This window comes from Pipra filicauda, unplaced genomic scaffold (genome assembly GCF_003945595.2).
Source record: "Pipra filicauda isolate LSUMZ 115617 unplaced genomic scaffold, ASM394559v2 scaffold607_size300211_pilon, whole genome shotgun sequence".
NCBI lineage: Eukaryota > Metazoa > Chordata > Aves > Passeriformes > Pipridae > Pipra > Pipra filicauda.
Genome location: NW_024104762.1, coordinates 200,592 through 226,799, shown reverse-complemented (window position 1 = coordinate 226,799; position 26,208 = coordinate 200,592). Strand labels below are relative to the sequence as shown.

The window sequence follows — 26,208 nt, the reverse complement described above, 5'->3', positions numbered from 1 at the left end:
TTAAAATCAGGTCTGTTTTGTGGGCTTTTGCAGTATTTGGTACCCGAAGCTGAGCACACAGATCATCCTGGGAGGACAAAGAGCCAAAACACAGCTGGTTTCCAAAGGTCTGGCCTCCACTCTGTGTGACACAGACAGTTGAAAAATCCTGATTTCCAGCACTTGCTGGATCCTGAGCCAGTTGGTGTGACTGGGCAGGTGTGGGTCTGGGTCCTGTCTTTGGGAATGCTAATTGGTCAGGCTTGATGACCCTCTGGGTTTGTCTCCTTCCTTTTTCTTCCCTTCCCAACTGCAAACAGGAACGTTTTTCCCATTCCACAGATCCGTACCAGTCAGTGGGACTGACCAGGCTGGTTCCTGTCACTTCCTGTCCCAGCAATCAGGTTTGTCTCTCTGCTCCTTTTGGGGCTGCTTTGACCATGTGCCCGTAGAGGAGGAGACACTCTCTTCCCATGAGCCCTAACACTTGCTTTTCCTGGGGGTTTAGAAATTGAGGATACTGACTTGCAAACTGAAACTGGAGATAATCCTTCAGCACACATGGATTTAGGTTCTTTCCCAATGGGAGAGTGTGATGTGTTGTGTGAGGAATCATCATGGAATATGTTCCCTGTGTACTGACCACATTCCATGCAGGAAGCAGCAACTGCATTTCCCCCTGTAAGTTCAGTTACTGTTCCACCTTCTGTTTCCATGGGAATGTAACTTCCCCCTTTTCTCTGGTTTTCCCCCAGCTGTCTTCCCCCACACTTGTCATGTGGGCAAAGGGATACCACACTTGCAAGGGCTTCTCCAAAGGTTTTTCTGCCAGGAGTGCTCCAGGCTTTCAGAAGGTAACTTTCCAGCCCAGAACAGAAACACGGACCTGATGCCGTCGTTTCCTGAGCACTGTAAGGTGTCCTGCACCTCTTGCCTCCCCACAAGAGGGATGGGATCCCATCCCTGCATGGCTGCTCCTTTCTGCCCTTGTGCTGCTTCCTTTGCCCGGCCCACAAATCCATGGCTTGGCTTCAGAGCTGATCTGGATCCCAGCCCTCTGGGCCAGCCTAGTTCTCTGCACACACTCTGGTGTCCTGCAGCCCTGGGGGGTGCAGGCGTTGGAAGAAGCCGGGCAGGGAGGGACTGACTCGGTTCCTCAGCCCTTTGTTCCTGGGAGGTGAATTCCACCCCCTGACAAGGGGCAGCCTTGACCTGCCCCTCACCCGTGGGGCTGGTTGTTCTCCCTCCCCTGTCCCTGCTGGCTGTGCCAGCTCTGGTGCTCACTGAGCTGCACCAGGAGCCCTGAGCAAGAACCAAATCCAGCCCCAAATGCCCCTGGCTGAGACTGGGCTGTTCCTTTGAGCAGCGGGGACACTTGAGCCCGCCCTGCCCTGAGCCCAGCTTTGCAATCTCCCTGGAGCAGAGTTGTCCTTGGGCTCCCAGTGCTCCTGACCCTGCAGTTCAGGGAGGGACAGAAACAGCCAAACGTGGGGCAAGGGGCTGGCTGGGCTGGTGGGTTTGGGCTTTTCTTTGCTTCCCCAACTGGGGCTGAACTGGTGAGGCACCTTCAGGGTGTGCCCTGTCCAGGATCAGCATTTCGGAATCCAACACTCCGGATTTCAGTCTTTGTTCTCCAACGTGCATTTCCAGGAATGTTTGGGCTGACAGACATGGCTTCACACAATTCCTCATCTCTACAGCTTTGTAAAAGCAAAAAGCTTTTGTAAAGCTTTCTAAGAGAAAAAGCAAAAAACAGGAAGATTCAAGAAAAAGCCTTTTGAGTGGTTTTTGCACTGTGGTGCGAGTAGAAATATCGGAGTGTTCCTCCACTGCTTCTGTCCCTGGAGTTTGTAAAGGTTCTTTCTCTGCTAGAACTGTCTTATTTAAGGTGGTCTTTTAAAATCTTGTCCTTTTTGACTCAGCAGAGCAGCCCTGGGAGAGCAGCTGAGTGATGACGGGAACGAGCTGCAGAGGAAGAAGAAGGAGGAACGTCCCTTGGCTGTGCCAGGTGAGGAGATGCAGGGAGTGGCAAGGCCAGGGAGAGCAAAGGCCTTGCCAGGCTGTGGCTGTGGTTGGTTTCCCCCGAGTGCTGAGCAGGAGCCTTTGATGGGCAAGCTGTGCTGGTTTCTCCCTGGCAGAAAGCAGCCAGAGCAGCCGTGGGTCCAGTGCGAGGCGCGTGGGAAGGGTGGGAAGGTGGCGGAGGGAACGGAGCAGTTGTGCAGAAGTGGTTCTGCTCCCTGAGCCCTGAGGCACAGCCCTGGGAATGCCACATTCCAGGGAACAGCTGCAGCCTGCTCTTAGCTCTGAGCTGATCCCCTGCTGATGTTCAGCTCTTTCTATTGTGGTTTTTTCTCTCCCCTTTGCTTAACTCAGAAATTGTAACGTGCCTGAGGAAGTGGACAGTGATGATTTGATAAAGGAGAAGGAGAAGAAAAAGGAAAAGAGGAAGTAAAAGAAGAAGGAGGAGGAGGAGCAGGAGGAGGAGAAGAAGAAGGAAGAGAAGATGGATGTGGCACTACCGCAGCGGTAGTGGATCAAGAGTTGGACTTGATGATCTCTCAACCCAGCTGATTCTATGATTCTAAGAAAGAAGAGAAGAAGAAGGAAGAGAAGAAGGAAGAGAAGAAGAAGGAAGAGAAGAAGAAGAAGAAAGAAGAAGGAAGAGAAGAAGAAAGAAGAAGGAAGAGAAGAAGAAAGAAGAAAGAAGAAAGAAGAAAGAAGAAAGAAGAAAGAAGAAAGAAGAAAGAAGAAAGAAGAAAGAAGAAGAAAGAAGAAAGAAGAAAGAAGAAAGAAGAAAGAAGAAAGAAGAAAGAAGAAAGAAGAAAGAAGAAGAGAAGAAGAAAGAAGAAAGAAGAAAGAAGAAAGAAGAAAGAAGAAAGAAGAAAGAAGAAAGAAGAAAGAAGAGAAGAAGAAAGAAGAGAAGAAGAATGAAGAAGGAAGATAAGAAGAAGGAGAAGAAGGAAGAGAAGAAGAATCATAGAATCACAGAATCACAGAATCAGTTCCACTGATGCCACATCCAGTTTCTTTTTAAAAACCTCCAGGGACGGAGAATCCACCCCTTCCCTGGGCAGCCCATTCCAATGGCTGAGCACTCTCTCTGCAAAGAAATTCTTTCTAATCTCCAACCTAAACCTCCCCTGGCACAGCTGAAGACCCAGCCCTCTTGTCTTGCTGATGGTTGCCTGGGAAAAGAGACCAACCCCCCCCTGGCTACGACCTCCTGTCAGGGAGTTGTAGAGAGTGAGGAGGTCTCCCCTGAGCCTCCTCTTCTCCAGGCTGAGCTCCCCCAGCTCCCTCAGCCTCTCCTCACAGCACTTGTGCTCCAGTCCCTCAGCTTTACTTTTTGCTTTAAATAAACTGCCTTCTCCCCACCCACGAGTTGTTTTCCACCTTACTCTCTCCCTTGTCGGGCTGGGAAGGGGAGGGATAGAGCGGCTGGGTGGGCACCTGGTGCCCAGATAAGGTCAACCCACCACAGAGAAGGAGAAGGAGAAGAAGGACAAGATGAAGAAGGAGAAATAGGAGAAGAAGGGAAGAAGAAAAGAAGAAGGGAAGGAAGGCATGGCAGAAAGAGAGGGAAGCAGGGAAGAAGAGAGGGAGGCATCTGGACCAAGGGAAGAGGGCCTGGGATACAGGGCAAACCTCTGCAGGCTCCCCCTGCTCCCTGGAATTGAAGGGCTTGCTGTGTGAGCAGCGAGGAAATGTCTCAGCCCTGCCAAGCTGGACGTCTTTCTGCAGGGAGGGTTTGGATCCCCAGCAGAGACTTGTCAAAAATTAAAGCTGTTCCTCCCATTTCAGCTTCTCAGGTCCCGCTTTTTACTGCTGTGTGTGAAGCCAGGGGTGATAAAAGTCAGCCTGGTGTGCCCACAGACATGTGTCCCTTGGGGACAGGGATTAGGGGTGAGCGTGGTGGTGCTGGGGGAGGGTGGGACTGGGGGATCCTGGAGGGCTCTTCCCTGATGACTGTGTGAGTCTTGGGACTGCCCCGAGCCAGGGGCAGCAGCTGGCCCCTGGCCTTGTGGAAGCTGCTGAGGTTGTGGTGGTGCCACTTGTGCAGCCTGTGCAGGGGGCTGTGGATGGCCCCGTCCTCGCGGGGTGTGCCCTGCCCCGCTCAGCTGCCTGTGCCCTGCCCCGTGCTGAGGGTGCGCTGGTGCCACTGCGTGTCCCTGCCCAAGGCCCTGAGGAGCCGCGGGGCCGAGGCAGAGCCCTGAGGGACACCCCTCGTGCCCGGCCCAGCCCGGGCCATGGAGACACTGCCCACGAGTGCCTGGCACGGCCACGGGGCCGATTCCTGCTGCGCCGCCCAGCCCGGCCTGCGAAGCTGTGCCCTGTGGAGAGCGGGGGTCGTGTGGGACCGAGGGCAAAGCCCCCCAGGGCTCCGGGCACAGCGGGGGCTGCAAGGCCACAAGTGCTGGGGCGGCCCCGGGCCGGGTCCGGGCGGTGCCGCTGTCCAAGGGGGGCCGGGGTGGCCCTTTGTGACACGGGCACCTTCCAGGGCCCTTTGTGACACGGGACACAGGGGTGCCCGGAGACCCTTGTGACATCACAGAGCCCTGCCCTGCCCACGGGTGTTTGAGGGGTACAGAGCCCGGGGGTGCCCACTCCCAGGAGAGCCTCTCTCGCAGGAGGAAGCAGCTCCAGGGATCTCTCTGCCACAGAGGACGAGAGAAGTTTTAGAAGGAGAAGAAGACAGAGATGGACAAGCGCAACTCCCAGCCCAGCCAGGGGCAAACTCCGAGCCTGCCCAGGGTGAGGGACAGGGAGCCAACGCTGCCATCTCAGCCAAGGCAGCGACTGCTGCCACTGCGGCCACGAGTGTCACCACCGGCACGACAGCCAGGGCAGCCAAGGCAGCCAACAATGTCACTGCTGCCACTGCTGCCACCACTGGAACGACAGCCAAGGCAGCCAACACTGCCATCGCTGCCACCACTGCCAAGACAGTCATCGCTGCCACTGCTGCCACCACTGCCAGGGCAGCCAAGGCAGCCACCACTGTCATCGCTGCCACCACTGGCAGCACTGCCACGGCAGCCAACGCTGCCACCACTGACACGGCTGCCACGGCAGCCACAGGAGACAAGGAAGATGGAGATTTCTGAGGAGGAAAGGAAGATGGAGAGGGACGAGAACAGGAAGATGGAGAGGGACAAAAGCAGGAAGATGGAGATGGATAAGCCATGGCTGCCACCACTGCCATGGCAGACAAGGAAGCAACAACTGCCACCACTGACAGCACTGCCACTGGTTCCACCGCAGCCACAGCCGCCACTGCCACCACTGCCCAAGCTGCCACAGCTGCCAGCACTGGCACAGGTGCCTCAGCTGCCACGGCTGCCACCACTACCCCAGCAGCCACCGCTACCACCAGTGCCACGGCAGCCCCCAGTGCCAGCTCTGCCCTGCCCAGAGAGCCCCAGGGACACCGTGAGCCGGGGCACAGAGCTGGGCAGCGCAGGGCACACGGGGCCACGGGCCCGCAGCCCCTCTCCCCGGCTGCCCCCACGGCCCGAGAGCCCCGTGCCCGGGCTGCTCTTGCCCCCCAGCACGGGGGCACAGGAGGCCCCAGCCCGGCCCGCGCTCGCTGCCGACGCCAGCTGGGAGCCTCTTCCTCTGCCGGCAGCTCCCTCGGCCGCTCCTGCCAGCCAGCACAGCCAACCCGGCACGGCACCGCTGCAGCACCAGCCTGGCACAGAGCTCAGCCTCGTCTCAGACACGGAGCTGCTGCAGGAGCTGCACAGGAGGGGCCTGCTCCGTGCTGCCACAGACCTCAGCCTTGTCTCGGACACGGAGCTGCTGCAGGAGCTGAACAGGAGGCTCCTGCTCCGTGCTGGCACCACAGAGGCCCCACTCCCGGCAGCCGGCCCGCCGCTCCTGGGGGGCATTACAAGCCAAGGACAGTCCCAGCAGGAAGACGACGAAGAGCTGTGCCAAGGGACAGATGGCCTTGGCAAACAAGTGTCCCAAGGGGAAGATGTCCAGTCGGAAGGGGACTCCAATGTCCAAGAGCTCTCCCAACTGGAAGAGGACATTGGAAAACCACTGTCCCCACAGGAAGAGGACATTTTAAAACCTCTGTCCCCACAGGAAGAGGACACTGGAAAACCACTGTCCCCACAGGAAGAGGACATTTTAAAACCACTGTCCCCAGCAGAAGAAAACCCTGTCCCGTGCGGCCCCACTGACACGTCACGGCTGGAGCACCACGGGACTGGGAAGGAGCCGGACGTGGAGTCTCAGCTGGAGCACCCACAGAGGCGGCCCAGGAGTGGCGTGTTTGGAGGAATGAAAAGAATAAGGAACTGGTTCCGCAAGCCAAGAGACGAGGCAGCGGAACGGGAACACCAGAGGAAGCAGAAGTATGTGGAGAAGTGGCTGGAAGCCCATTTGTCCTGCAATTACAACATCAACGAAGAGAGGAGGCAGAAGGGTGAAGAGCTGGCACGACAGAAAGCCGAGCAAAGGGAACGGGAGTACAGGGAGAAGTACGAGGGCAGAGACGACTGGATTGAAGAGTTTTTGCTCCGCAGTCTATACTGCCCAGTCCCCAGAAAGCCAGAGCAGGAGAGGGACAGGCCCCAAGAGCCGGCCCAGGGGGAGCAGTCCAAGAGCCAAGGACTCGCCCAAGAGAAAGCTGACCAAGAGGAACGGCCGTGCCAAGGGCCGGGGGAGAACGACCAGGCCAAGGAGCTTTCTCAAGGGCAAGACAACAGAGTCCAGGGGCTGTCCCAAGGGCACGATGACAAACCCTTGGGCCCGGACAGCGACGACGACCCCCTGGAGGGGCCCAGCTCTCTCTACATCCCGAGCAAGTCCCAGCGGCCTCTCTCTTCCAAGCAACCAAAGGCAAACACTTCTCCATCCACCAGTGAGGAGCAGACCCCAGCAAGGTCCCGCAGCTCCTCCCAGGGCAGCCAAGTTCTGCAGGACACAGTCCAGCCCCTCATCGACGACATCCTGAGCAAGGCTGTGCTGGAGGTGGACACTTCATCCATCAATGAGTCCTACACCCCAGCAGGGTCCCGGAACCCCTCCCAGGGCAGCCAAGATCTGTGGGACACAGTTCAGAAATTAATCCAGCACGTCCTGAGCAAGGCTGCGCTGGAGGTGCAGAGGTGTCCCCAGCAGCCACAGGAGCAGCACAAGCTGGGACAAAGCCCGGCTGCAGACGTGAAACCAGCAGTTGCAGCCCAGGCCGTGTCCCCAGGGGCAGAGGGCAGGGAAGCCCCCAGGGCTGTCCCCGGGAAACGTCCCTCCCTGTTGAGGCGCGCGCTCCGCGCTGTGCACAGGCTGTTCCGCTGGCCCCGCAGGCCGGCACAGCCGCACCATTAGGCCCCGCTCCAGCGCCAGGCCCGGCCCAGACAGCGCAGGGCGGGCAGCGCTTTGCCGGGACCGACATCTCCCGCAGACCAGCACAGCACGGAACAGCACGGGCGCCGCAACGAGGCCAAGAAGTGGCCACAGACTGGAGGGGGATCGAGAGCCACAGAGACCCCCAGACCTCAGACCCCTTTCCAGAAAGGTCTGAAAGAACAGCCTGTGCATGGGAACTCTTTGGCACAGAAGAGAGAAAGCCACCTTCCGCGGGGAACCCTGTCCCTGCAAAGGTACCCCCAGCAAGCCCAGCAGCCTGGACATCCCTCCAGCTGCATCCACGCTGGACACCAGACTGACCCCTTGCACAGGATGGCGGCGTCACCCATTCTCAGAGGAAGGTAGGAGACTGTGCTGAATGTCCCCTCCAAGAGCTGTAGGAACAGTCCCTTGACAAGGTCCCAGTGTGCCAGTATCGAAAATCAATTCAATTATGGCCTTTTGTGTGTATAGTGTATGGCCAGTCTTCGTGAGCGAAGATTTGGGAAAGGTCTTTACCCTTCGAGCCTGCGCAATGGATTTTTTAGGTGAGACACAGTGTGCTCTGAACTGAGCCCACCCTTTAATCCTGAGGTTCATCTGCCGGGGCCGAGCAAGCTTGGACAGTGGCAGTGAGGTCCTCAGGACGTAGGTTTGTTTAGAGTGACCTTCTCTTAGACGGATGGCTTTACAGGGCTGATGAGCTCCATCTGCCCAGGGGAGTTTCCCCGACCAGGAATCAAACCCGGGCCACGGCAGTGAGAGTGCTGCATCCTGACCACTAGACCACCAGGGGTCCCCACGGCCTTTTGTAGTGCTGAACAAAACAGCTCCCTTTAGGGTTCCTTTCTCTGGCCTCCTGGTGTCCGGCTGGGTGTGCTTGGAGAGCACAAACCGATGCCCTTGTTTGTGGTTTCCTTCAGCTTTGCCCCAGGTTCCCGCAGACCGAGGGCACCACTCAGTCACCCCTGGCCCTTCAGTGCACTTGCAGAACTCACAGGTACCTTGGTGGAGCAAGAGCTTGTCATGTTTGCTTCCCTTCCCTTGCCCAGAGAATTCACCCAACCAAAGCCAACAGGAGTTTTTCCTGCAGGGAAGGCCAGAGCTGCCACCAAGGAGGGAAGCAGAGCCCCGTGGCTGTGGGAAGGACTGACCCTTTGCAGGCTGACAACATGGTAAGTGGGTGCAGCTGTTTGAACAGCCCAAACCTTTCCCAACTGTCACCTGGACCTGGATGCCCTCTTTTGTTGAGGCTGCAATCCCTTGGATGAAGTTGTCCCTGTGGATACAATTGGTACTTCATGTTCCTAGGAAGGACCCTCCCCAGCTGGGCAAGCTTTGTGCAGCCGTGGTTTCTGTTGCACTGGGAGCAGCTCTTTCCCATCCTGTCCAGAGCAAGGTGAGTCTGAAGCACTTTGGAGCTCCCTCGGGGAGAGCCAGCCCGTGGCTGGGAGAAAGTAAATATTGCACCAGCTGCTTTGGGGGCAGCAAAGGAAACCAGAGCCCTGTCTTGGCTGCATTTCCATTCTCACGCCTCAGCCACTCGCCTCCACCTACAGTGTTTGCCTCTGTGGGGCTGTAAGAACAATCAACCCACAAGAGCTGTGGAACTGGCTGTTGGCTTTGGGGGAGGGTCACCGGGTCGGGAGGCAGCTGCTTCATCGTAACATTGGGACTGGAGTCAGCGTGGAACACGGACTCTCTGGCAGCTGAAGCACTTCAAACTATGTTCCCACTTCAACTGTTTGGGTTTTGCTTCAAATATCCCAGCCTTTTCCCCTTCTTTCCCTGCAGACAAGGCCATGACCCGGATGGGAGTGCAGAGCAGGTCTGGCCTGACAGGACAGTCATCCACGACCACATCAGCCTGACATTCCCTGATGATGGCAACGGGATGAACTTGGAGCAGCTGCACAAAATACTAAGGTGGAGAACCCCTCTCTGTAGGAATTCCAGCTCCTCCTTCTGTTACTGCTCAGCTCATTCCTTTTTGTCTGATGGAATTCCCTCCTTTGGGTCAGGAACTCAACATTTCTGAAGGGCAGGGAGAATTCACGGGAGACTCCAGAGCGTACAAATGCTCTGGAAACTTCCACACAACTTTGTCACGGAACTTTGATCTCCTCATTTCCTTGGATCCTTTCTCTCAGCCTTCCCGTTTAACTTGCCAGGCACTGTGCAACCTCTCTGGAGTGCCCATTAGTGGAGAGAAAGAGAATTCATATGGTTGTGACTGTCTTTACTTTCAGTTGGCAACCAAGAGAAGAGACAGACTCGGCTCCAATCCTTTGGAGTATTGATAAGAGAAGGTATTGTGGGAAATGATCCTGTGCCTTTTCTGTTTCTCCTGCCATAGTCGGTAGGGTTTGGACTGATCTCTCTTTTATTTCTCCAGGTAGCAGAGAGGTTTCTTTCCCCTTTAGTGGAGAAGATAGTGTATAGACCCCCTTATTAGAGAAGATAGTGTACAGACCCCATTATTAGAGAAGATTGTGTACAGACCCCTTTAGTAGAGAAGATTGTGTACAGACCCCCTTAGTAGAGAAGATTGCTCTGCCTGCAGCTGTACCCGTGGACAAGCTTGGATTCCACCAGTTCCGTTCACAGCAAGTGAGTCCACACTTGTGTGTATTTCTCCTGCTGATCTACTCGCCCCCCTGGGATTGTTTCCAGCATTTTCTTGCCTGCACTTGGATGTTGATGCTTTTGCATCTCTTTAAACAGTGCAGCTGTGGCAGTTCCCTGCTTAGAGAGAAGCTGGAATTCGTTGGCACTGGAGCACATTGTCCCAGGAAGCGCCTACTCCCTGCCAGGACGTAGGAGATGCTTTTCCATTGGCCTTGGGTTTGGGAGCTGGAGGGTTTGTGGGTGTTGTTTTAAAATCAGGTCTGTTTTGTGGGCTTTTGCAGTATTTGGTACCCGAAGCTGAGCACACAGATCATCCTGGGAGGACAAAGAGCCAAAACACAGCTGGTTTCCAAAGGTCTGGCCTCCACTCTGTGTGACACAGACAGTTGAAAAATCCTGATTTCCAGCACTTGCTGGATCCTGAGCCAGTTGGTGTGACTGGGCAGGTGTGGGTCTGGGTCCTGTCTTTGGGAATGCTAATTGGTCAGGCTTGATGACCCTCTGGGTTTGTCTCCTTCCTTTTTCTTCCCTTCCCAACTGCAAACAGGAACGTTTTTCCCATTCCACAGATCCGTACCAGTCAGTGGGACTGACCAGGCTGGTTCCTGTCACTTCCTGTCCCAGCAATCAGGTTTGTCTCTCTGCTCCTTTTGGGGCTGCTTTGACCATGTGCCCGTAGAGGAGGAGACACTCTCTTCCCATGAGCCCTAACACTTGCTTTTCCTGGGGGTTTAGAAATTGAGGATACTGACTTGCAAACTGAAACTGGAGATAATCCTTCAGCACACATGGATTTAGGTTCTTTCCCAATGGGAGAGTGTGATGTGTTGTGTGAGGAATCATCATGGAATATGTTCCCTGTGTACTGACCACATTCCATGCAGGAAGCAGCAACTGCATTTCCCCCTGTAAGTTCAGTTACTGTTCCACCTTCTGTTTCCATGGGAATGTAACTTCCCCCTTTTCTCTGGTTTTCCCCCAGCTGTCTTCCCCCACACTTGTCATGTGGGCAAAGGGATACCACACTTGCAAGGGCTTCTCCAAAGGTTTTTCTGCCAGGAGTGCTCCAGGCTTTCAGAAGGTAACTTTCCAGCCCAGAACAGAAACACGGACCCGATGCCGTCGTTTCCTGAGCACTGTAAGGTGTCCTGCACCTCTCGCCTCCCCACAAGAGGGATGGGATCCCATCCCTGCATGGCTGCTCCTTTCTGCCCTTGTGCTGCTTCCTTTGCCCGGCCCACAAATCCATGGCTTGGCTTCAGAGCTGATCTGGATCCCAGCCCTCTGGGCCAGCCTAGTTCTCTGCACACACTCGGGTGTCCTGCAGCCCTGGGGGGTGCAGGCATTGGAAGAAGCTGGGCAGGGAGGGACTGACTTGGTTCCTCAGCCCTTTGTTCCTGGGAGGTGAATTCCACCCCCTGACAAGGGGCAGCCTTGACCTGCCCCTCACCCGTGGGGCTGGTTGTTCTCCCTCCCCTGTCCCTGCTGGCTGTGCCAGCTCTGGTGCTCACTGAGCTGCACCAGGAGCCCTGAGCAGGAACCAAATCCAGCCCCAAATGCCCCTGGCTGAGACTGGGCTGTTCCTTTGAGCAGCGGGGACACTTGAGCCCGCCCTGCCCTGAGCCCGGCTTTGCAATCTCCCTGGAGCAGAGTTGTCCTTGGGCTCCCAGTGCTCCTGACCCTGCAGTTCAGGGAGGGACAGAAACAGCCAAACGTGGGGCGAGGGGCTGGCTGGGCTGGTGGGTTTGGGCTTTTCTTTGCTTCCCCGACTGGGGCTGAACTGGTGAGGCACCTTCAGGGTGTGCCCTGTCCAGGATCAGCATTTCGGAATCCAACACTCCGGATTTCAGTCTTTGTTCTCCAACGTGCATTTCCAGGAATGTTTGGGCTGACAGACATGACTTCACACAATTCCTCATCTCTACAGCTTTGTAAAAGCAAAAAGCTTTTGTAAAGCTTTCTAAGAGAAAAAGCAAAAAACAGGAAGATTCAAGAAAAAGCCTTTTGAGTGGTTTTTGCACTGTGGTGCGAGTAGAAATATCGGAGTGTTCCTCCACTGCTTCTGTCCCTGGAGTTTGTAAAGGTTCTTTCTCTGCTAGAACTGTCTTATTTAAGGTGGTCTTTTAAAATCTTGTCCTTTTTGACTCAGCAGAGCAGCCCTGGGAGAGCAGCTGAGTGATGACGGGAAGGAGCTGCAGAGGAAGAAGAAGGAGGAACGTCCCTTGGCTGTGCCAGGTGAGGAGATGCAGGGAGTGGCAAGGCCAGGGAGAGCAAAGGCCTTGCCAGGCTGTGGCTGTGGTTGGTTTCCCCCGAGTGCTGAGCAGGAGCCTTTGATGGGCAAGCTGTGCTGGTTTCTCCCTGGCAGAAAGCAGCCAGAGCAGCCGTGGGTCCAGTGCGAGGCGCGTGGGAAGGGTGGGAAGGTGGCGGAGGGAACGGAGCAGTTGTGCAGAAGTGGTTCTGCTCCCTGAGCCCTGAGGCACAGCCCTGGGAATGCCACATTCCAGGGAACAGCTGCAGCCTGCTCTTAGCTCTGAGCTGATCCCCTGCTGATGTTCAGCTCTTTCTATTGTGGTTTTTTCTCTCCCCTTTGCTTAACTCAGAAATTGTAACGTGCCTGAGGAAGTGGACAGTGATGATTTGATAAAGGAGAAGGAGAAGAAAAAGGAAAAGAGGAAGTAAAAGAAGAAGGAGGAGGAGGAGCAGGAGGAGGAGAAGAAGAAGGAAGAGAAGATGGATGTGGCACTACCGCAGCGGTAGTGGATCAAGAGTTGGACTTGATGATCTCTCAACCCAGCTGATTCTATGATTCTAAGAAAGAAGAGAAGAAGAAGGAAGAGAAGAAGGAAGAGAAGAAGAAGGAAGAGAAGAAGAAGAAGAAAGAAGAAGGAAGAGAAGAAGAAAGAAGAAGGAAGAGAAGAAGAAAGAAGAAAGAAGAAAGAAGAAAGAAGAAAGAAGAAAGAAGAAAGAAGAAAGAAGAAAGAAGAAAGAAGAAGAAGAAAGAAGAAAGAAGAAAGAAGAAAGAAGAAAGAAGAAAGAAGAAAGAAGAAAGAAGAAAGAAGAAAGAAGAAAGAAGAAAGAAGAAAGAAGAAAGAAGAAAGAAGAAAGAAGAAAGAAGAAAGAAGAAAGAAGAAAGAAGAAAGAAGAAGAAAGAAGAAAGAAGAAAGAAGAAAGAAGAAAGAAGAAAGAAGAAAGAAGAGAAGAAAGAAGAGAAGAAGAATGAAGAAGGAAGAGAAGAAGAAGGAGAAGAAGGAAGAGAAGAAGAATCATAGAATCACAGAATCACAGAATCAGTTCCACTGATGCCACATCCAGTTTCTTTTTAAAAACCTCCAGGGATGGAGAATCCACCCCTTCCCTGGGCAGCCCATTCCAATGGCTGAGCACTCTCTCTGGAAAGAAATTCTTCCTAATATCCAACCAAAACCTCCCCTGGCACAGCTGAAAATCCCTCTTGTCTTGCTGATGGTTGCCTGGGAAAAGAGACCAACCCCCCCCTGGCTACGACCTCCTGTCAGGGAGTTGTAGAGAGTGAGGAGGTCTCCCCTGAGCCTCCTCTTCTCCAGGCTGAGCTCCCCCAGCTCCCTCAGCCTCTCCTCACAGCACTTGTGCTCCAGTCCCTCAGCTTTACTTTTTGCTTTAAATAAACTGCCTTCTCCCCACCCACGAGTTGTTTTCCACCTTACTCTCTCCCTTGTCGGGCTGGGAAGGGGAGGGATAGAGCGGCTGGGTGGGCACCTGGTGCCCAGATAAGGTCAACCCACCACAGAGAAGGAGAAGGAGAAGAAGGACAAGATGAAGAAGGAGAAATAGGAGAAGAAGGGAAGAAGAAAAGAAGAAGGGAAGGAAGGCATGGCAGAAAGAGAGGGAAGCAGGGAAGAAGACAGGGAGGCATCTGGACCAAGGGAAGAGGGCCTGGGATAAAGGGCAAACCTCTGCAGGCTCCCCCTGCTCCCTGGAATTGAAGGGCTTGCTGTGTGAGCAGCGAGGAAATGTCTCAGCCCTGCCAAGCTGGACGTCTTTCTGCAGGGAGGGTTTGGATCCCCAGCAGAGACTTGTCAAAAATTAAAGCTGTTCCTCCCATTTCAGCTTCTCAGGCCCCGCTTTTTACTGCTGTGTGTGAAGCCAGGGGTGATAAAAGTCAGCCTGGTGTGCCCACAGACATGTGTCCCTTGGGGACAGGGATTAGGGGTGAGCGTGGTGGTGCTGGGGGAGGGTGGGAGGGGGGGATCCTGGAGGGCTCTTCCCTGATGACTGTGTGAGTCTTGGGACTGCCCCGAGCCAGGGGCAGCAGCTGGCCCCTGGCCTTGTGGAAGCTGCTGAGGTTGTGGTGGTGCCACTTGTGCAGCCTGTGCAGGGGGCTGTGGATGGCCCCGTCCTCGCGGGGTGTGCCCTGCCCCGCTCAGCTGCCTGTGCCCTGCCCCGTGCTGAGGGTGCGCTGGTGCCACTGCGTGTCCCTGCCCAAGGCCCTGAGGAGCCGCGGGGCCGAGGCAGAGCCCTGAGGGACACCCCTCGTGCCCGGCCCAGCCCGGGCCATGGAGACACTGCCCACGAGTGCCTGGCACGGCCACGGGGCCGATTCCTGCTGCGCTGCCCAGCCCGGCCTGCAAAGCTGTGCCCTGTGGAGAGCGGGGGTCGTGTGGGACCGAGGGCAAAGCCCCCCAGGGCTCCGGGCACAGCGGGGGCTGCAAGGCCACAAGTGCCGGGGCTGCCCCGCCCGGGTCCAAGAAAAGGTGAGTTCTGGACACTTTCTGACAAGAGGCTCAACACTATAAACTGCTCAGGACAGCGCTGCAGCAACTTAATAACACTCCATAGTATGTTTTCCTCAAGCTCTGCTGCCTAAGGAATGGGGGTGTGGGGGTGTTCCTGGAAATACTGAGTCTTCTGTTTCAAACCAGTGTGTGAAGGTGGTAACTCAGTGTGAGGATGTCAGGCACTTGTTTTTACAGGGAAGGGATTTACTCTGGCTGCACATCTTAAAATCCCCGGCAGGGGGACATCCCTTTCTCGTTATGGAGTGGGAGTTTTTAATGGTGCTCAGAGAAACACTAAACGCGGTTTGAAACAAATATCTGTGCAGCGCAGCTGCTTTAGAATCCGACAGTGAACGGCTGAGCAGCACTGAGAGGGACAGACACAAAAGCCAGGTACGTTGTTAAAACAGTTCCATCCTTCCAGCTAACAGTTCAGTTGTTTCTGGGGTTTACTGCCTGTTTCGTAGCAGTTCTGATACACAATGTGTTGTATGGTTTTCAAGCTCTTTTTTATTTCATTGCCAGATTGAACTACGAGAAGTGGAAAAAAAATCCAATGGCCTGTGTGTGAAGAACTCAAGGCAGAACTCACCCAGTTAAAGCTTCGATTCCACCAGCAGCTGCACATGCAAATGATTCCACCACCAGTGATTTGCACACATGTGAGAAATTTGCACAGAAGTGAGGAATCCACCTTCGGAGTGGAGGGAACCCTGTCCATGAAAAGGTCCCCCCAGCAAATCCAGGACCCTGGACAACCCTTCAGCTGGATTGATGCTGGAACAAGGACTGACATCCCATCAGCTGGATCGACACTGGATTCCAGACTGACCTCCCATGAGCTGCACTGGCACTGGAACCAGAACGGATGATCTCTTTTTCTCTTTCTTTCTCTCTCTCTCTCTTCCTCTTTAACTCATCTCTTCCTTTCTCTCTTCCCTTTCACCCTTCCCCTCTGTCCCAAAGCCACTGACCTGTGCTTTTAGAGTAGGCCCAGAACTAACACAGGAATGTCCACACTTAGTTTGTTTTAATAATTAAGAAAATATGTCATTATATTAATAATATTAATGATTAAATAACTCTAACTATAAATCCCCCCCTGTCCCTCAGAGCGTTGTCCAAACCCTCCTGGAGCTCTGGCAGCCTTGGGGCCGTGCCCACTGCCCTGGGGAGCCTGGGCAGTGCCCACCACCCTCTGGGGGAAGAACCTTGTCCTGAGATCCCCCCTGAGCCTTCCCTGTCCCAGCTCCAGCCCTTCCCTGGGTCCTGTCCCTGCTCCCAGCGAGCAGAGATCGGGGCCAGAGGGAAGAGAGGCTCATGTCCAGATTTCCTGACCCGTCTCCCAATTGTCCAGCACCTCTCAGGAATGGGACAGCACGCAGGGAAACATTAAAACCCCTGGATTCATTCTTGCCTCATCTCCCTGGCACAACCACGGTCTCCTGTGTGTCCCACACTGCCCAGCCCAAACCCGGCAGGGCCCCCGTGGTGACCGAGGCTGCAACTGCCCAATTCCTCACCCAGGGGACACCTTTGAAGCACTTTGGCCTAACTGGAAAATGTCTGTAAGTAGAATTATTTCACCCGGGGTGATGAGGAAACAAGACGTTCAGAGCAACTGAAATAAGGTGACCTTGTCTTAGGAGAAACAGTGCGGCCTGATGCATAATGATTCATTATTACAAAGGCTTTAAAAACCCCAAAGCAGCCAACTTCCAGTAGGACTATTTTACTGAGGGATAGTTCGATGTGATGTAAATGGACAGTACATTCATTCTTAAGTCCTTCTCAGCAACTTGAGGACTGGAATAGGGGAATTCTGCACAAGCTGTTCCCAACGCCAAAGCCTTCCTGGAAAACCTGCCCCAGATTGCGTGGCTGCCCCTGGATCCCTGGCAGTGCCCAAGGCCGGGCTGGCCGGGGCTTGGAGCGAGCTGGGCTGGTGGAAGGTGTCCCTGGCCATGGCAGGGGTGGCACCGGCCGAGCTTTGGGGTCCCTCCCGGCCCAGCCCGTCCCTGCTCCCCCCAGCCCCAGAGCTCTCCCCGGGTCTCTCCGCTCCCTCCCTGCTGGGGGAGGCGCTGCGGGCACTGGGGAGGACTGGGAGCGACCCCTCGGGCTCCGAGCCCCGGCCAGCGGCGCTTCTGCCGGAGGGGGACAGGGAAAAGCAGATGCCAATGTGTCAGGATGCAAGTTTGTATTCTTGTGACTCCTTGGACGGGAAAGGTTTGCATTTGAAAGAGGGGAGTTTGAGGCCAGGTGGCCCTTTGAGTCGTTTCTGCCTTTAGCCAGGCCAGGGGTGTGGGGAGCGGGTCTGGGGGTGCTGAGGGTGTGGGGAGCAGGTCTGGGGGTCCCGGGGTGTGAGGAGCGGGTTTGGGGGTCCTCAGGGTGTGAGGAGCGGGTTTGGGGGTGCCGGGGTGTGGGGAGTGGGTTTGGGAGTCCCGGGGTGTGGGGAGCGGGTTTGGGGCTCCCTGGGGCTCAGGGGAGCAGGTTTTGGGATCCCGGGGTGTGGGGAGCGGATCTAGGGATCCTGAGGGTGTGGGGAGTGGGTCTGGGGGTCCCCGGGGCTCAGAGGAGCAGCCGGCTAAAAAATAAGAAGTAAAAAAAACCAGTTTAAAAACGCCTATTCCACAGACATCCTCCTCTCTAACCCAAACCAGTCCGGGAATCTGGGATTCCAGGACGCCCATGTCAGGGGTCCCAGTCTGCAGAGAAGGGTCCCCCCTTCCAGCTCTTTGGGGCTCCTTCCAAGAACCTGCCCAGGGTTTCTGCGTTACAGCCACGGGCTTTTTGTCCCGTTTGTCTAATTAGGTGTTGCTGTCATTGATGCTGGTGAAATGATCCCAGCAAAAAGTGATGCTACTTTTGAAACCCTGAAATAAACGTTTACCATGTTGGCAGCTGAGTAAAATTAGGACAGCGATCAAAGGTTAGACAATGACATTTAATGTTACTCCAGTAATAGATTTTATCACTTTTTTTTAATCCTACCACAACGATGTGTATTTTCATATACATTATATTTCATAAAATGTCTTGATATGGAATTAGGAAAGCATGGGTTTAGTACTATTTACATATTTTAATTGAAACAATTTTCTTAACAACATTGAAAAATAGAAACTTAAAGTTCTCTAAATCGTGTTTTCAGCCAGTTAGTGGTAAACAAATGCATGCCTAGGAAGTTACACTCCCTCTAAAACGTGGTCAGTTGAAAGTTTCTAACTAAAGTGTGTATCTCTGTTTTGTTTCAAAAAATACATAAGTATGTCTGTCATTTCTGATACAAAATTCTACACTATCTTCAATAAATAAATAATAAAGCGATTCTGAAAAGTATGAAATGTAAACTTTGTTGTCCCTCCAACATACTTTTTTTTTTTTTTTCTTCCCATTGCTTGAAACATTACAGTGGTCTTTTAGGAAATTATAATACACAGACACTTCCCAGCACAGTTTACACTTATTACCATACGGATCTACCTACCTGTTATGGATATATCCTAATTTCCTAATGGAAACCAATAAGACTTGTAGTGCTAGAGAACACCACCAACACAGGAGAGGTGGGAACCAGGACTGAAGGACATGCAAGGAACACCAAAACCCAACAACAGGCTCCACGAGAACGTTCACATGCGAATGACACAGGCTGGCACCTCCCATCCGGAATGAAGTCCTTACAAAAATACCAGTGGATGCGTGGCAGGGCATGGACAGAATGAATCCAAGCAGAACAAAGAGGAATTTGACTCTCGGGGCTCTTTTCCCTCTCGAGTCCAGACTCAGCAAAGCCCTTACGCGGGTGCTCCGGGGACACCAGACGTAAGTGCCCGCTTGGAGCCGGGGCTTTGCCAAACAGGGATGTGGGCCTGGACGTGTGTGTCCATGGAGCCAATGGATAGGGAAGCCCTGGCGCTCCCCAGCGTGACAAGGCTTTGGGGTTCCCCACTCTGCACCGTCCCAAGCTCTGTCTCTGGTCACATCCAGCACAGCCACCAACCTCTGGGAGCTGCTGCCCCGCTCCCATCACACCTTGTCCCACACAGGTGAGCCCAGCACAGGCCAGTACCTGGGCACCACTGATTGCTTTGAAACCACACTCTGCGGGGTGGGAATTCCCTTCCTGAGCTGGAGCCGTGATTGTTTTTTCTTCCCCACTGCAGGTGACAGATCACCCACCTGGGCAGCAGCAGTAAAGGAGTATCCAAGTGGTACAGCAGGACACACACAGCAGGGCTCTGTGCTTAACCCTTGGCTTCCTGTGCCAACATTTACAGTCCTGTGGACAACAGCAACTTCCAAAGGTACCGAGGGGGTGCACTCTTCTGGAGTGCAATTCATCTCTGTGCAGGAGGCCTGGACATCATTTATTTTCAGGGGCAATGCAAGTCATGAAGTGGTTTGTTAATAGAATCTTCTCTGTTTATAGATATAGACTATTTATTTTCTAAGTCTTTTCAGTACCATCATGAAGATCTTCAAAGATCTTCTTGCTGCGAAACTGCTCCTTCCATTCACGTCCCATTTACACCCCACTTTGCTGAGCAATAGGCACAGAATTCCTTCACGGGAAAACCCTGCAGAAAGCCTCCCAAACATCCCAGCATTGCCTTCTCCATGGAAATTCAAGAGTAGGGCAACTGGAGCAAGCACAGCCACCTCTGTGGTTTGCCAGCCGTTCCCACTGGAGCTACAAGGAACAACAGGGTTGTTTCATCCACCCAGGAAACCAACTCCAAGTTCCACATTGAGAGATTGAGGGAGATCTCCTCACTAAACCGGGATTCGTGTTTTCAGTGAGAATTATCAAGGCACAAAGATGCTCCTGTTTGCTTTGATAACCCTCGGAGGTGTGAAGGGCAAGCAGTGGTTTCCTGCCACACCAGCCAGGACCTTGTGACAGCTCCCGCAGACCCCGACGGGCCGCGGTGACCTCGACCGAACGCCAACGGCCCCTGCCCTCCTACGGCTCGTCGAAGAGCTGCAGGTCCAGCCGCACCACGATCTCTCCCGTCGGCACTTCGTGCAGGAGGAGACACTTCGTGACCGGTCCCTTTGAACCCTGATCCTTCTTGATGTCTGCCACACGGATCTCTGTTCTGCCCAGGAAGTCTGGAAGGCAAAAAGAGGGAGCGCTCAGGAAGGGCACAACCGGGGTTTGCGGAAGGAACTAAACTCCCACCCCCCACGCAACAAAAGGAAGACACGAGTCTTCAGCCCGACTCTGGTTTTGCCCTTGTCAAGGGCCAAAGGCTGCCAAGCTGCACAGAGGAGGGTTTAGCCAGACCATGTTACACAGCAGCAGCATTCCAAGTAAATGTGTGGAAACCCCCGCTACGGAATTCACAGCTGCCTCACTCCAGTGACTTCTGGATTTTATGATGTGTTAGAAAAAGGCCAAAAGCTGCTGCACAGTTAAACCTGAGTGTGAACCCTCTGGAGATGACAGAGCCAAGAACAAGGTCACTGGGCCAAGTGGTGCTGGCCATGGCAGTGCCAGTCCTATCCAAACACTGCCTGGGAGATTATGGCTCCAAAATACACTCGCTGATGCTCCACATGTTTATCCCAGGTTATGAAACTAGAATGAGAGAGGTTGTGGACTCCCCATCCCTGGAAGTGTCCAAGGCCAGGTTGGACGGGGCTTGGAGCAACCTGGTCTAATGGAAGGTGTCCCTGCCCATGGAAGGTGGTGGAACTGGATGATCTTTAAGGTCCCTTCCAACCCAAACCATCCCATGATTTTACTGGGTTTGGAATCCTGGGTTCACCTTTGCCACTGTTCCTGCACATAACAGGAACTTGGAGGCATTTATCTTCCTCCTGAAGGAATCAATCTGTTTGCAAACAGCATCCAGAGTTTTTGGAGACTTAGCAGAGCTACAAATCACACTTTGGTTGTTGCCAAGTTGCACAAGAAAAGGAACTCCCAAAAACCAGAGAGAGGTGGATTCTTTTTGCACTGATACCGGCACAACTCCACCGGGGAGCAAGGGTGAGCCATCTCCCAGTATGCAAAGGGGTTCAAATCTGAGGTATCATTAAAAACCATCTTTCAACCCAACCCATTCCCTATGATTTCTGTCAGCAGGAATGCACCTCCTCAAAGCAGAGATTGGAAAATCCCTCTGGCAGCCCCTACGCACCATCCGGGGAGAACTGGTCCCGCTCGAACACCGTGATGCAGAGCACGTCCTGCTCCAGGTCCTTGATGAAGAACTGGCAGTTGGAATTCCACTTGGGGTTCAGGGTGTCCTGTATGGTTTTGGTGATGTGGCACTGGGAGCCCATGGTCACCTCGCAGTAGGGGTTACTCTTTCCTGGGACAAACAGAACAGTGTGATCCTCGTCCTCAATCTCCTTCCACTCCTACAGCCCTTGGGGTGGGAAAGACCTTGGCTTCACTGCCCTTGGGATGAACTCCATGAACATCACAATGAACACACTGCTCCGCAGGGGGCTGAGCACCTTCTGCTCCTCCCTGCAGGACTTTGTGCCTTGTGATCCCTTAGGATATGGCTGATGTGGTGGGAACCAAGTCAGCCTGAAACAAATGCCTAACACGGGACAACTGCAGGACAACAGCTGAGCTGCACAAAGTCACTGCTGCATATTTCACCTTCGTTAGACCCACATCATTGGGCAAAGTCGTGTTTGGGACAGAACCTCCTCCAGAGTCAGGCTGACAAGTGGGAATGTCCCTTTGATGGAGCACGTTCTGAGAAAGCCCAGCACTCACCATGGGACCTGCAGGGTTTCAGCTCGATGCCTTCCACCACGTTCACCATCAGCCTCCCGATGCCTGTTGCCCTTTGCGAGCGAACTGCGGTGAAACAGGAGAGAGAGAAAAGTTATCAAAGGATTTTCCTGCCCATGGACTTCTCCACAAAAGATGAGACCCCCTCATCCTATGCTGTACCTAAGTAGGCCTTTTCCCTCTTCTTCTTTTCAGTCTCTATGTAAAGTTCTGAAGCAGCTTTGATCTTCTGAACCCAGGCAGTCCTTCAGAAGGAAAGGAGAAAACAAAGTTGCAAAATGCCATTTCCATTTTTCCCTGCCGCAGCACAGCAGGCAGAAAACTAAAGCTGTCCCTCCTTCCCAGCCAAGGCTCTGGCCCCACCCCAGCCTCTGCTGTCCCAGAGCTCTCTGCCTGGAAGAGATCTTCCTGGAATTTGTAGCAGCTGCTGAAACGGAACCATCCCAAGCCAGCAGATCCCACCACACAAAGAAAGCTCAAGAGAACCACAAGCAGGAGCTACTTGGTGAGAAACCAAAAGGTAGAAAGAACAGGTTTGCTTTCACCAAGCCCTTTGCTTTATTATAATGAACTTCTTGTAGCCAGTAGGTACAAGACACCTGGGTTGCAGAGGTGGCCCCTTACCTTGATCCCTGAGGTTTCATCCTAAAATCCTTTGGCCCTTGGGACATTTAAAACATAACTTGGGGGGTACACAGATGGTGAATGAACACAGTGTCTTATGGGCCCTTCTGGGGAATTATTTCATCCTTAAGAATCAGAATTACAGACTATCCTGAGTTGGACAGGACCCACAAGGATCACTGAGTCCAAGCCCTGTTCCCAACAATCACACCATGTGCCCGGAAGAGACTGAGTGGAAAGACTGACAGAGGAAAAGGGTGGCAGAAGGGCTCCCCAGGACCCCGAGGGTTTAGAGGAATTGCTGTGACACACAAGGGAGCCCGAGACCTGAGCCAAGGAAAAGTGGGGAAATCTCAAAGCTGTGGATCTGCTTCTGAACCCGGAATGAAGAGCTGCTGCTCCACAGGAGCACATGGTCTGGGCTGGGAGGGACCTCAAAGCCCATCCAGTGCCACCCCCTGCCATGGGCAGGGACACCTTCCACCAGCCCAGGTTGCTCCAAGCCCTGTCCAACCTGGCCTTGGACACTTCCAGGGATCCAGAGGCAGCCACAGCCTCAAGATGTTTCATACATTTTGTGCCTGATAATGTTTCAGGACCGGACATTTCCCAGCCGGCACAACCAACACAATGTCTGCACTGTGGGGAGGGCTTTGCTGCACTTCCAGCTTTCAGTTTTTAACAAAAGTTACCTTTCAAGACTTTACACTGGGGAAGAGAAACCTTTTCAGTATAAATCAGTGTAGGCTTCTCTCTGTAAGCTCACCAGAGATAAAACCCATCAGATCAGGTTTTAAGGTTGCCTTTCCTTTGACTTTTCCAGTCTGAACTGAACGAGATAAACTCACTGGGTTTAGTTTGGTAGGTTTTGCTTCATATTCTAATTCTGACCTGTTCCTTGATCTCCTTCAACAGCCATACAAATGCTGTCACTGCACAGACACACAGCTGGTAACAGCAGAAGGCACAATTGCATCTTTTGGCTTCTTCACATTAACATAAAATGTTGTGAAATACGGCCTAAATATCCACCCTCCCAGATGTTTCATTCTTGCTGGAATTCAGGAAACATCACTATTTCTCCCTGCTTTTCATATACTGAGTATCACCATATTCCCAAGAAGAAGGAATTTTCCAGTCTTGTAAAAGAAACTGCTTGGAGACTGCTCTGCAAGTTTCCATCATAACCATTCCCACCATCCACTCGCACCAGACCTCACAAATTCAGCCCCAACGCGGCCTTTGGAGACTCTTACCTCTCATTAATGCTTTCAGCCCGCAGGGTGTAGACTCTGTCAATGTGGGAGATGTGGAAGATGGGCTCATCTCCAGAAGGGTCTGTGGGTAATTTTACCAGTACCTCGTTTAGAAAAATGGGCTGTAAAACATCAGGCAAAGCCAGAGTTGTACTGCACAACGTCTGAGCAGGCGCTTTCAACACACAGCAAGTTACAACAGGTTCAGCTGAGGTGCCTCTGCCCTTCTGCCTCCCATCTGTCTTCAGATTGGATAATGGGAAAATTTTAAAAATTGGCAAAGACAGAGGTGCCTCCAGAGCCTGGAAACACTTGTCCTGGAGGAAGCCAGCGGGCTCCTGGAGCTCAGCAATCCCTCCTTCCCCACAGAGAGCAGCGAACAGCGCTCTCCCCGTCGCTGCCTGATACAAAAGTGACCCTTTGCTGGAGAGTTCTGTCCAAGCAAAACTTCAAAAGCATGTTTTGTTTTCTCTCTAAAGCACACAAACTTTCTCCCCAACAGTCCCAGCAATGCCCAGCGTATTCCAAAGCTTTCAAAGCTCTTCTCTGGGACGGTCTTGCCCACACCCCCAGCACGGAGCTGCTGCCCTGCACACGTGGCCTGTCACCGCCCCCATTCCAGAGAGGTACTTACAGTTTTGTACATTTTGTACTGCAGGTTAGACTTGGGGCTGAACACCTTGTCTGTGCCCGAGGAGCCAAGAGGTTTTATGATCTGAGTGAGGAGGAGGAAGTCGTTGAACAGAAAACCATAGAGCTCCTTGTTACTCTTGGCTTTATAGAGCTTCCCACTGTGCAGGAACTTGCGTGGTCCCAGGCAGTTTGTGACTGAGTTAAATACGAGTTGCTGCGAAAAGTAGAAGAAGAACAACAACGCACTGTATAAAGTGAAACAATCGGGGTCCCCCTGAAAGAGACCAGATACAGTTTTGAGTCCTGGGTTGGTCCTGAGCCGGCTCACAGGATGAGGAGCAGGACGAGCAGTGCAGGTCAGGAAAGGCTGCATGAAAAGTGACTTTAGGGCGGCCCATCATCACACAGGCACGGCCTGGGCACTCGGGGAGAAGCCAAAAGCATCTGTGCCCCCTCCCCACGCACATGCAGCTCGGGGAGTGGAGCTGAGCCCACCAGGACCTGTCCTGGAGGAGCAGCAGCACCTCTGCCAACAGCCTCTCCGGAGCCTGGGTTTCCTTCACAAGGTCTGCACTTCGAATTGTGCTTGAATTTCACCCCCCAAAGCGCCCCAAAAGAATTCCAGGTAGCCCCAAACCCCGGGCAGCTGCTGACACTGGAAGGGGCAGAATCACAGCCCCACCCAGGGGTTGTTACCACATGAGCAGGGTGTGGCCCTTCCCTAAAGCGCCGTTTCCAGGTTTATTTTCACCAGGGGATGGTACAGTTCCTACCACCCTCACTGACTGGGCAGCTGGATCAGGGCTGGCTGCTCCTTTGACAGGCTGGAAACCCCTCAGACAGAAACTGGGGAGGGCTGGATTGCTCCTTCCCCCCAGCTGAGGCTGCTGCTGCTGCAGTTACTGTGGCAGAAGCAGCCAGAGGGTCTTTCAGGTTACAGATTTGGTGCTCTAGGGCCAGACATCACCTACAGAAGAAAAAAGCAGCCACCTTCCTTCAGGCAGTGGTTGTCCCACAGCTGAATGTGTCTTTGACCCTTCTGACCTTGTCACACTCATCTTTCTCCCAAAACAGTCAGATTTTTTTCTAGTTTGTAAACCAACCGGTGCTTGTTATTTTTTTACCTTCTAGAACTGACAACTTGGTGCATACTTTGAAAATCAAGTTGTGATCTGTCTGCCTCTGTTATTGTCACCAACACAGGAAGGCCATCAGAACATGCCCCCTCATTTTGCAGGACATACAGGCACAATGTTTTCATTACAGTTTCTAGTGAAACTTAGCATGTTATCTGGAAAAATAACACAGAATGGGAGGCAGGGATTCTCTCTGTAAAGTCTCCAGAGAGACTGGATCAGTATTCTTGGGTTTTCAAACGTACACAAAGCTTTACCACAGAAAATCTGTTCTGTGATCACTTTTAAAGCATTCCAAAATGGTCAGGAATAGCTTTGGGATGGGACACAGCAGTTCCACAACCACTGTGCTATAAAGAACTATGAAAGTGGAAAGTTGTGGTTGAAAACTGCAGCATTGAACCTGGGACTAGTCCAGAGCCAGGCAACAAAGCAGGATCTACCATGGGGAAGGCAAGAACACGAGCAGCAAAAAGGGTCACGTGCAGGAGAGAGAGGGAGACAAGGAAGGGGAAAAACAAAGCACTGGGGATTGTGAGACTGGCTCAATCCCACTCTTTGCCCTGGATGCAGTGCCATGAGTGAGCTGTGGGTTATTCCCGGGGTTGCCCACGTGTGCAGGTCCCTGGGGAGCCCTGGTTTACCTCGGAGAGGCCCTCACACTGCACGTGGGCCTGGATCCACTCCAGCCTGTCCGAGTTCTCCTTCTCGCGCACGCCCTCGTTGACCTGGGAGCACAGCTCCTCGGCCTTCTCCAGGGCGTGCTTCAGGTGGCTGTGGTCAGGGTGGTTCTCGGGAGTGTTCTCTATTATCTGCAGAGACACAACACACATCATCAGGCTCCTCTGTCTCCTGCAGTCCAGCTGTATCTGTGCTGTCAACCCCATGCTTCCTTCCTAGGGCTTTATTCCTGTCAGAGACAGGCAACACCTTCCAAATATTTTCCCTCCTGGACAGATGTGAGAAATAGGAGACAAACACTATTTGGGAAGAGCTGGAATGAATCCCTGCCTGCACAGCCTTTGCATCAGGACACTGCTGACTCCTCTGACACAAGGACACACATTCCAGCCAAACACAGA

At 53.3% G+C, this 26,208-nt stretch overlaps 3 protein-coding genes across 16 annotated transcripts in view; 2 read left to right on the top strand and 1 right to left on the bottom strand.

Moving 5' to 3' along the window:
• Window positions 1–2,415, top strand: part of LOC120324617 (uncharacterized protein C6orf132-like) — a 14,586-nt gene extending 12,171 nt beyond the window's left edge. The window contains exons 8-12 of the mRNA XM_039388084.1: window positions 34–107; window positions 322–383; window positions 735–833; window positions 1,905–1,987; window positions 2,353–2,415. The gene's annotated coding sequence lies outside the window, so the exon portion shown is untranslated. The remainder of the gene's footprint in view (window positions 1–33; window positions 108–321; window positions 384–734; window positions 834–1,904; window positions 1,988–2,352) is intronic.
• Window positions 2,416–4,318: 1,903 nt separating this feature from the next.
• Window positions 4,319–12,626, top strand: LOC113983871 (histone-lysine N-methyltransferase 2D-like). Of its 12 annotated transcripts, XM_039388097.1 has the most exons (14): window positions 4,319–6,050; window positions 6,084–7,697; window positions 8,259–8,335; window positions 8,429–8,510; window positions 8,647–8,734; window positions 9,130–9,261; window positions 9,585–9,644; window positions 9,731–9,945; window positions 10,060–10,151; window positions 10,245–10,318; window positions 10,533–10,594; window positions 10,946–11,044; window positions 12,116–12,198; window positions 12,564–12,626. In XM_039388097.1, the coding sequence occupies exons 1-2, from the start codon at window positions 4,678–4,680 to the stop codon at window positions 7,312–7,314; spliced, it is 2,604 nt and encodes an 867-aa protein (XP_039244031.1). In that variant the 5' UTR covers window positions 4,319–4,677; the 3' UTR covers window positions 7,315–7,697; window positions 8,259–8,335; window positions 8,429–8,510; window positions 8,647–8,734; window positions 9,130–9,261; window positions 9,585–9,644; window positions 9,731–9,945; window positions 10,060–10,151; window positions 10,245–10,318; window positions 10,533–10,594; window positions 10,946–11,044; window positions 12,116–12,198; window positions 12,564–12,626. The 12 variants fall into 12 exon arrangements, 10 of the variants coding, with proteins under 10 accessions (XP_039244031.1, XP_039244028.1, XP_039244022.1 ...); XM_039388094.1 differs by having other exon boundaries at window positions 4,319–7,697; window positions 9,899–9,945; XM_039388088.1 differs by having other exon boundaries at window positions 4,319–7,697.
• A 5,016-nt stretch (window positions 12,627–17,642) lies between these two features.
• The window catches only part of ITSN1 (intersectin 1), a 96,652-nt gene continuing 88,086 nt past the window's right edge, over window positions 17,643–26,208 (bottom strand). For all 3 annotated transcript variants that reach the window (XM_027713407.2, XM_027713408.2, XM_027713410.2), the window contains 7 exons: window positions 25,771–25,938; window positions 23,992–24,204; window positions 23,358–23,479; window positions 21,640–21,722; window positions 21,460–21,543; window positions 20,867–21,040; window positions 17,643–19,832 (listed from right to left, as the gene is read on the bottom strand). In XM_027713407.2, coding sequence (XP_027569208.2) covers window positions 19,684–19,832; window positions 20,867–21,040; window positions 21,460–21,543; window positions 21,640–21,722; window positions 23,358–23,479; window positions 23,992–24,204; window positions 25,771–25,938 — 993 coding nt within the window. In that variant the 3' untranslated portion in view covers window positions 17,643–19,683. The remainder of the gene's footprint in view (window positions 19,833–20,866; window positions 21,041–21,459; window positions 21,544–21,639; window positions 21,723–23,357; window positions 23,480–23,991; window positions 24,205–25,770; window positions 25,939–26,208) is intronic.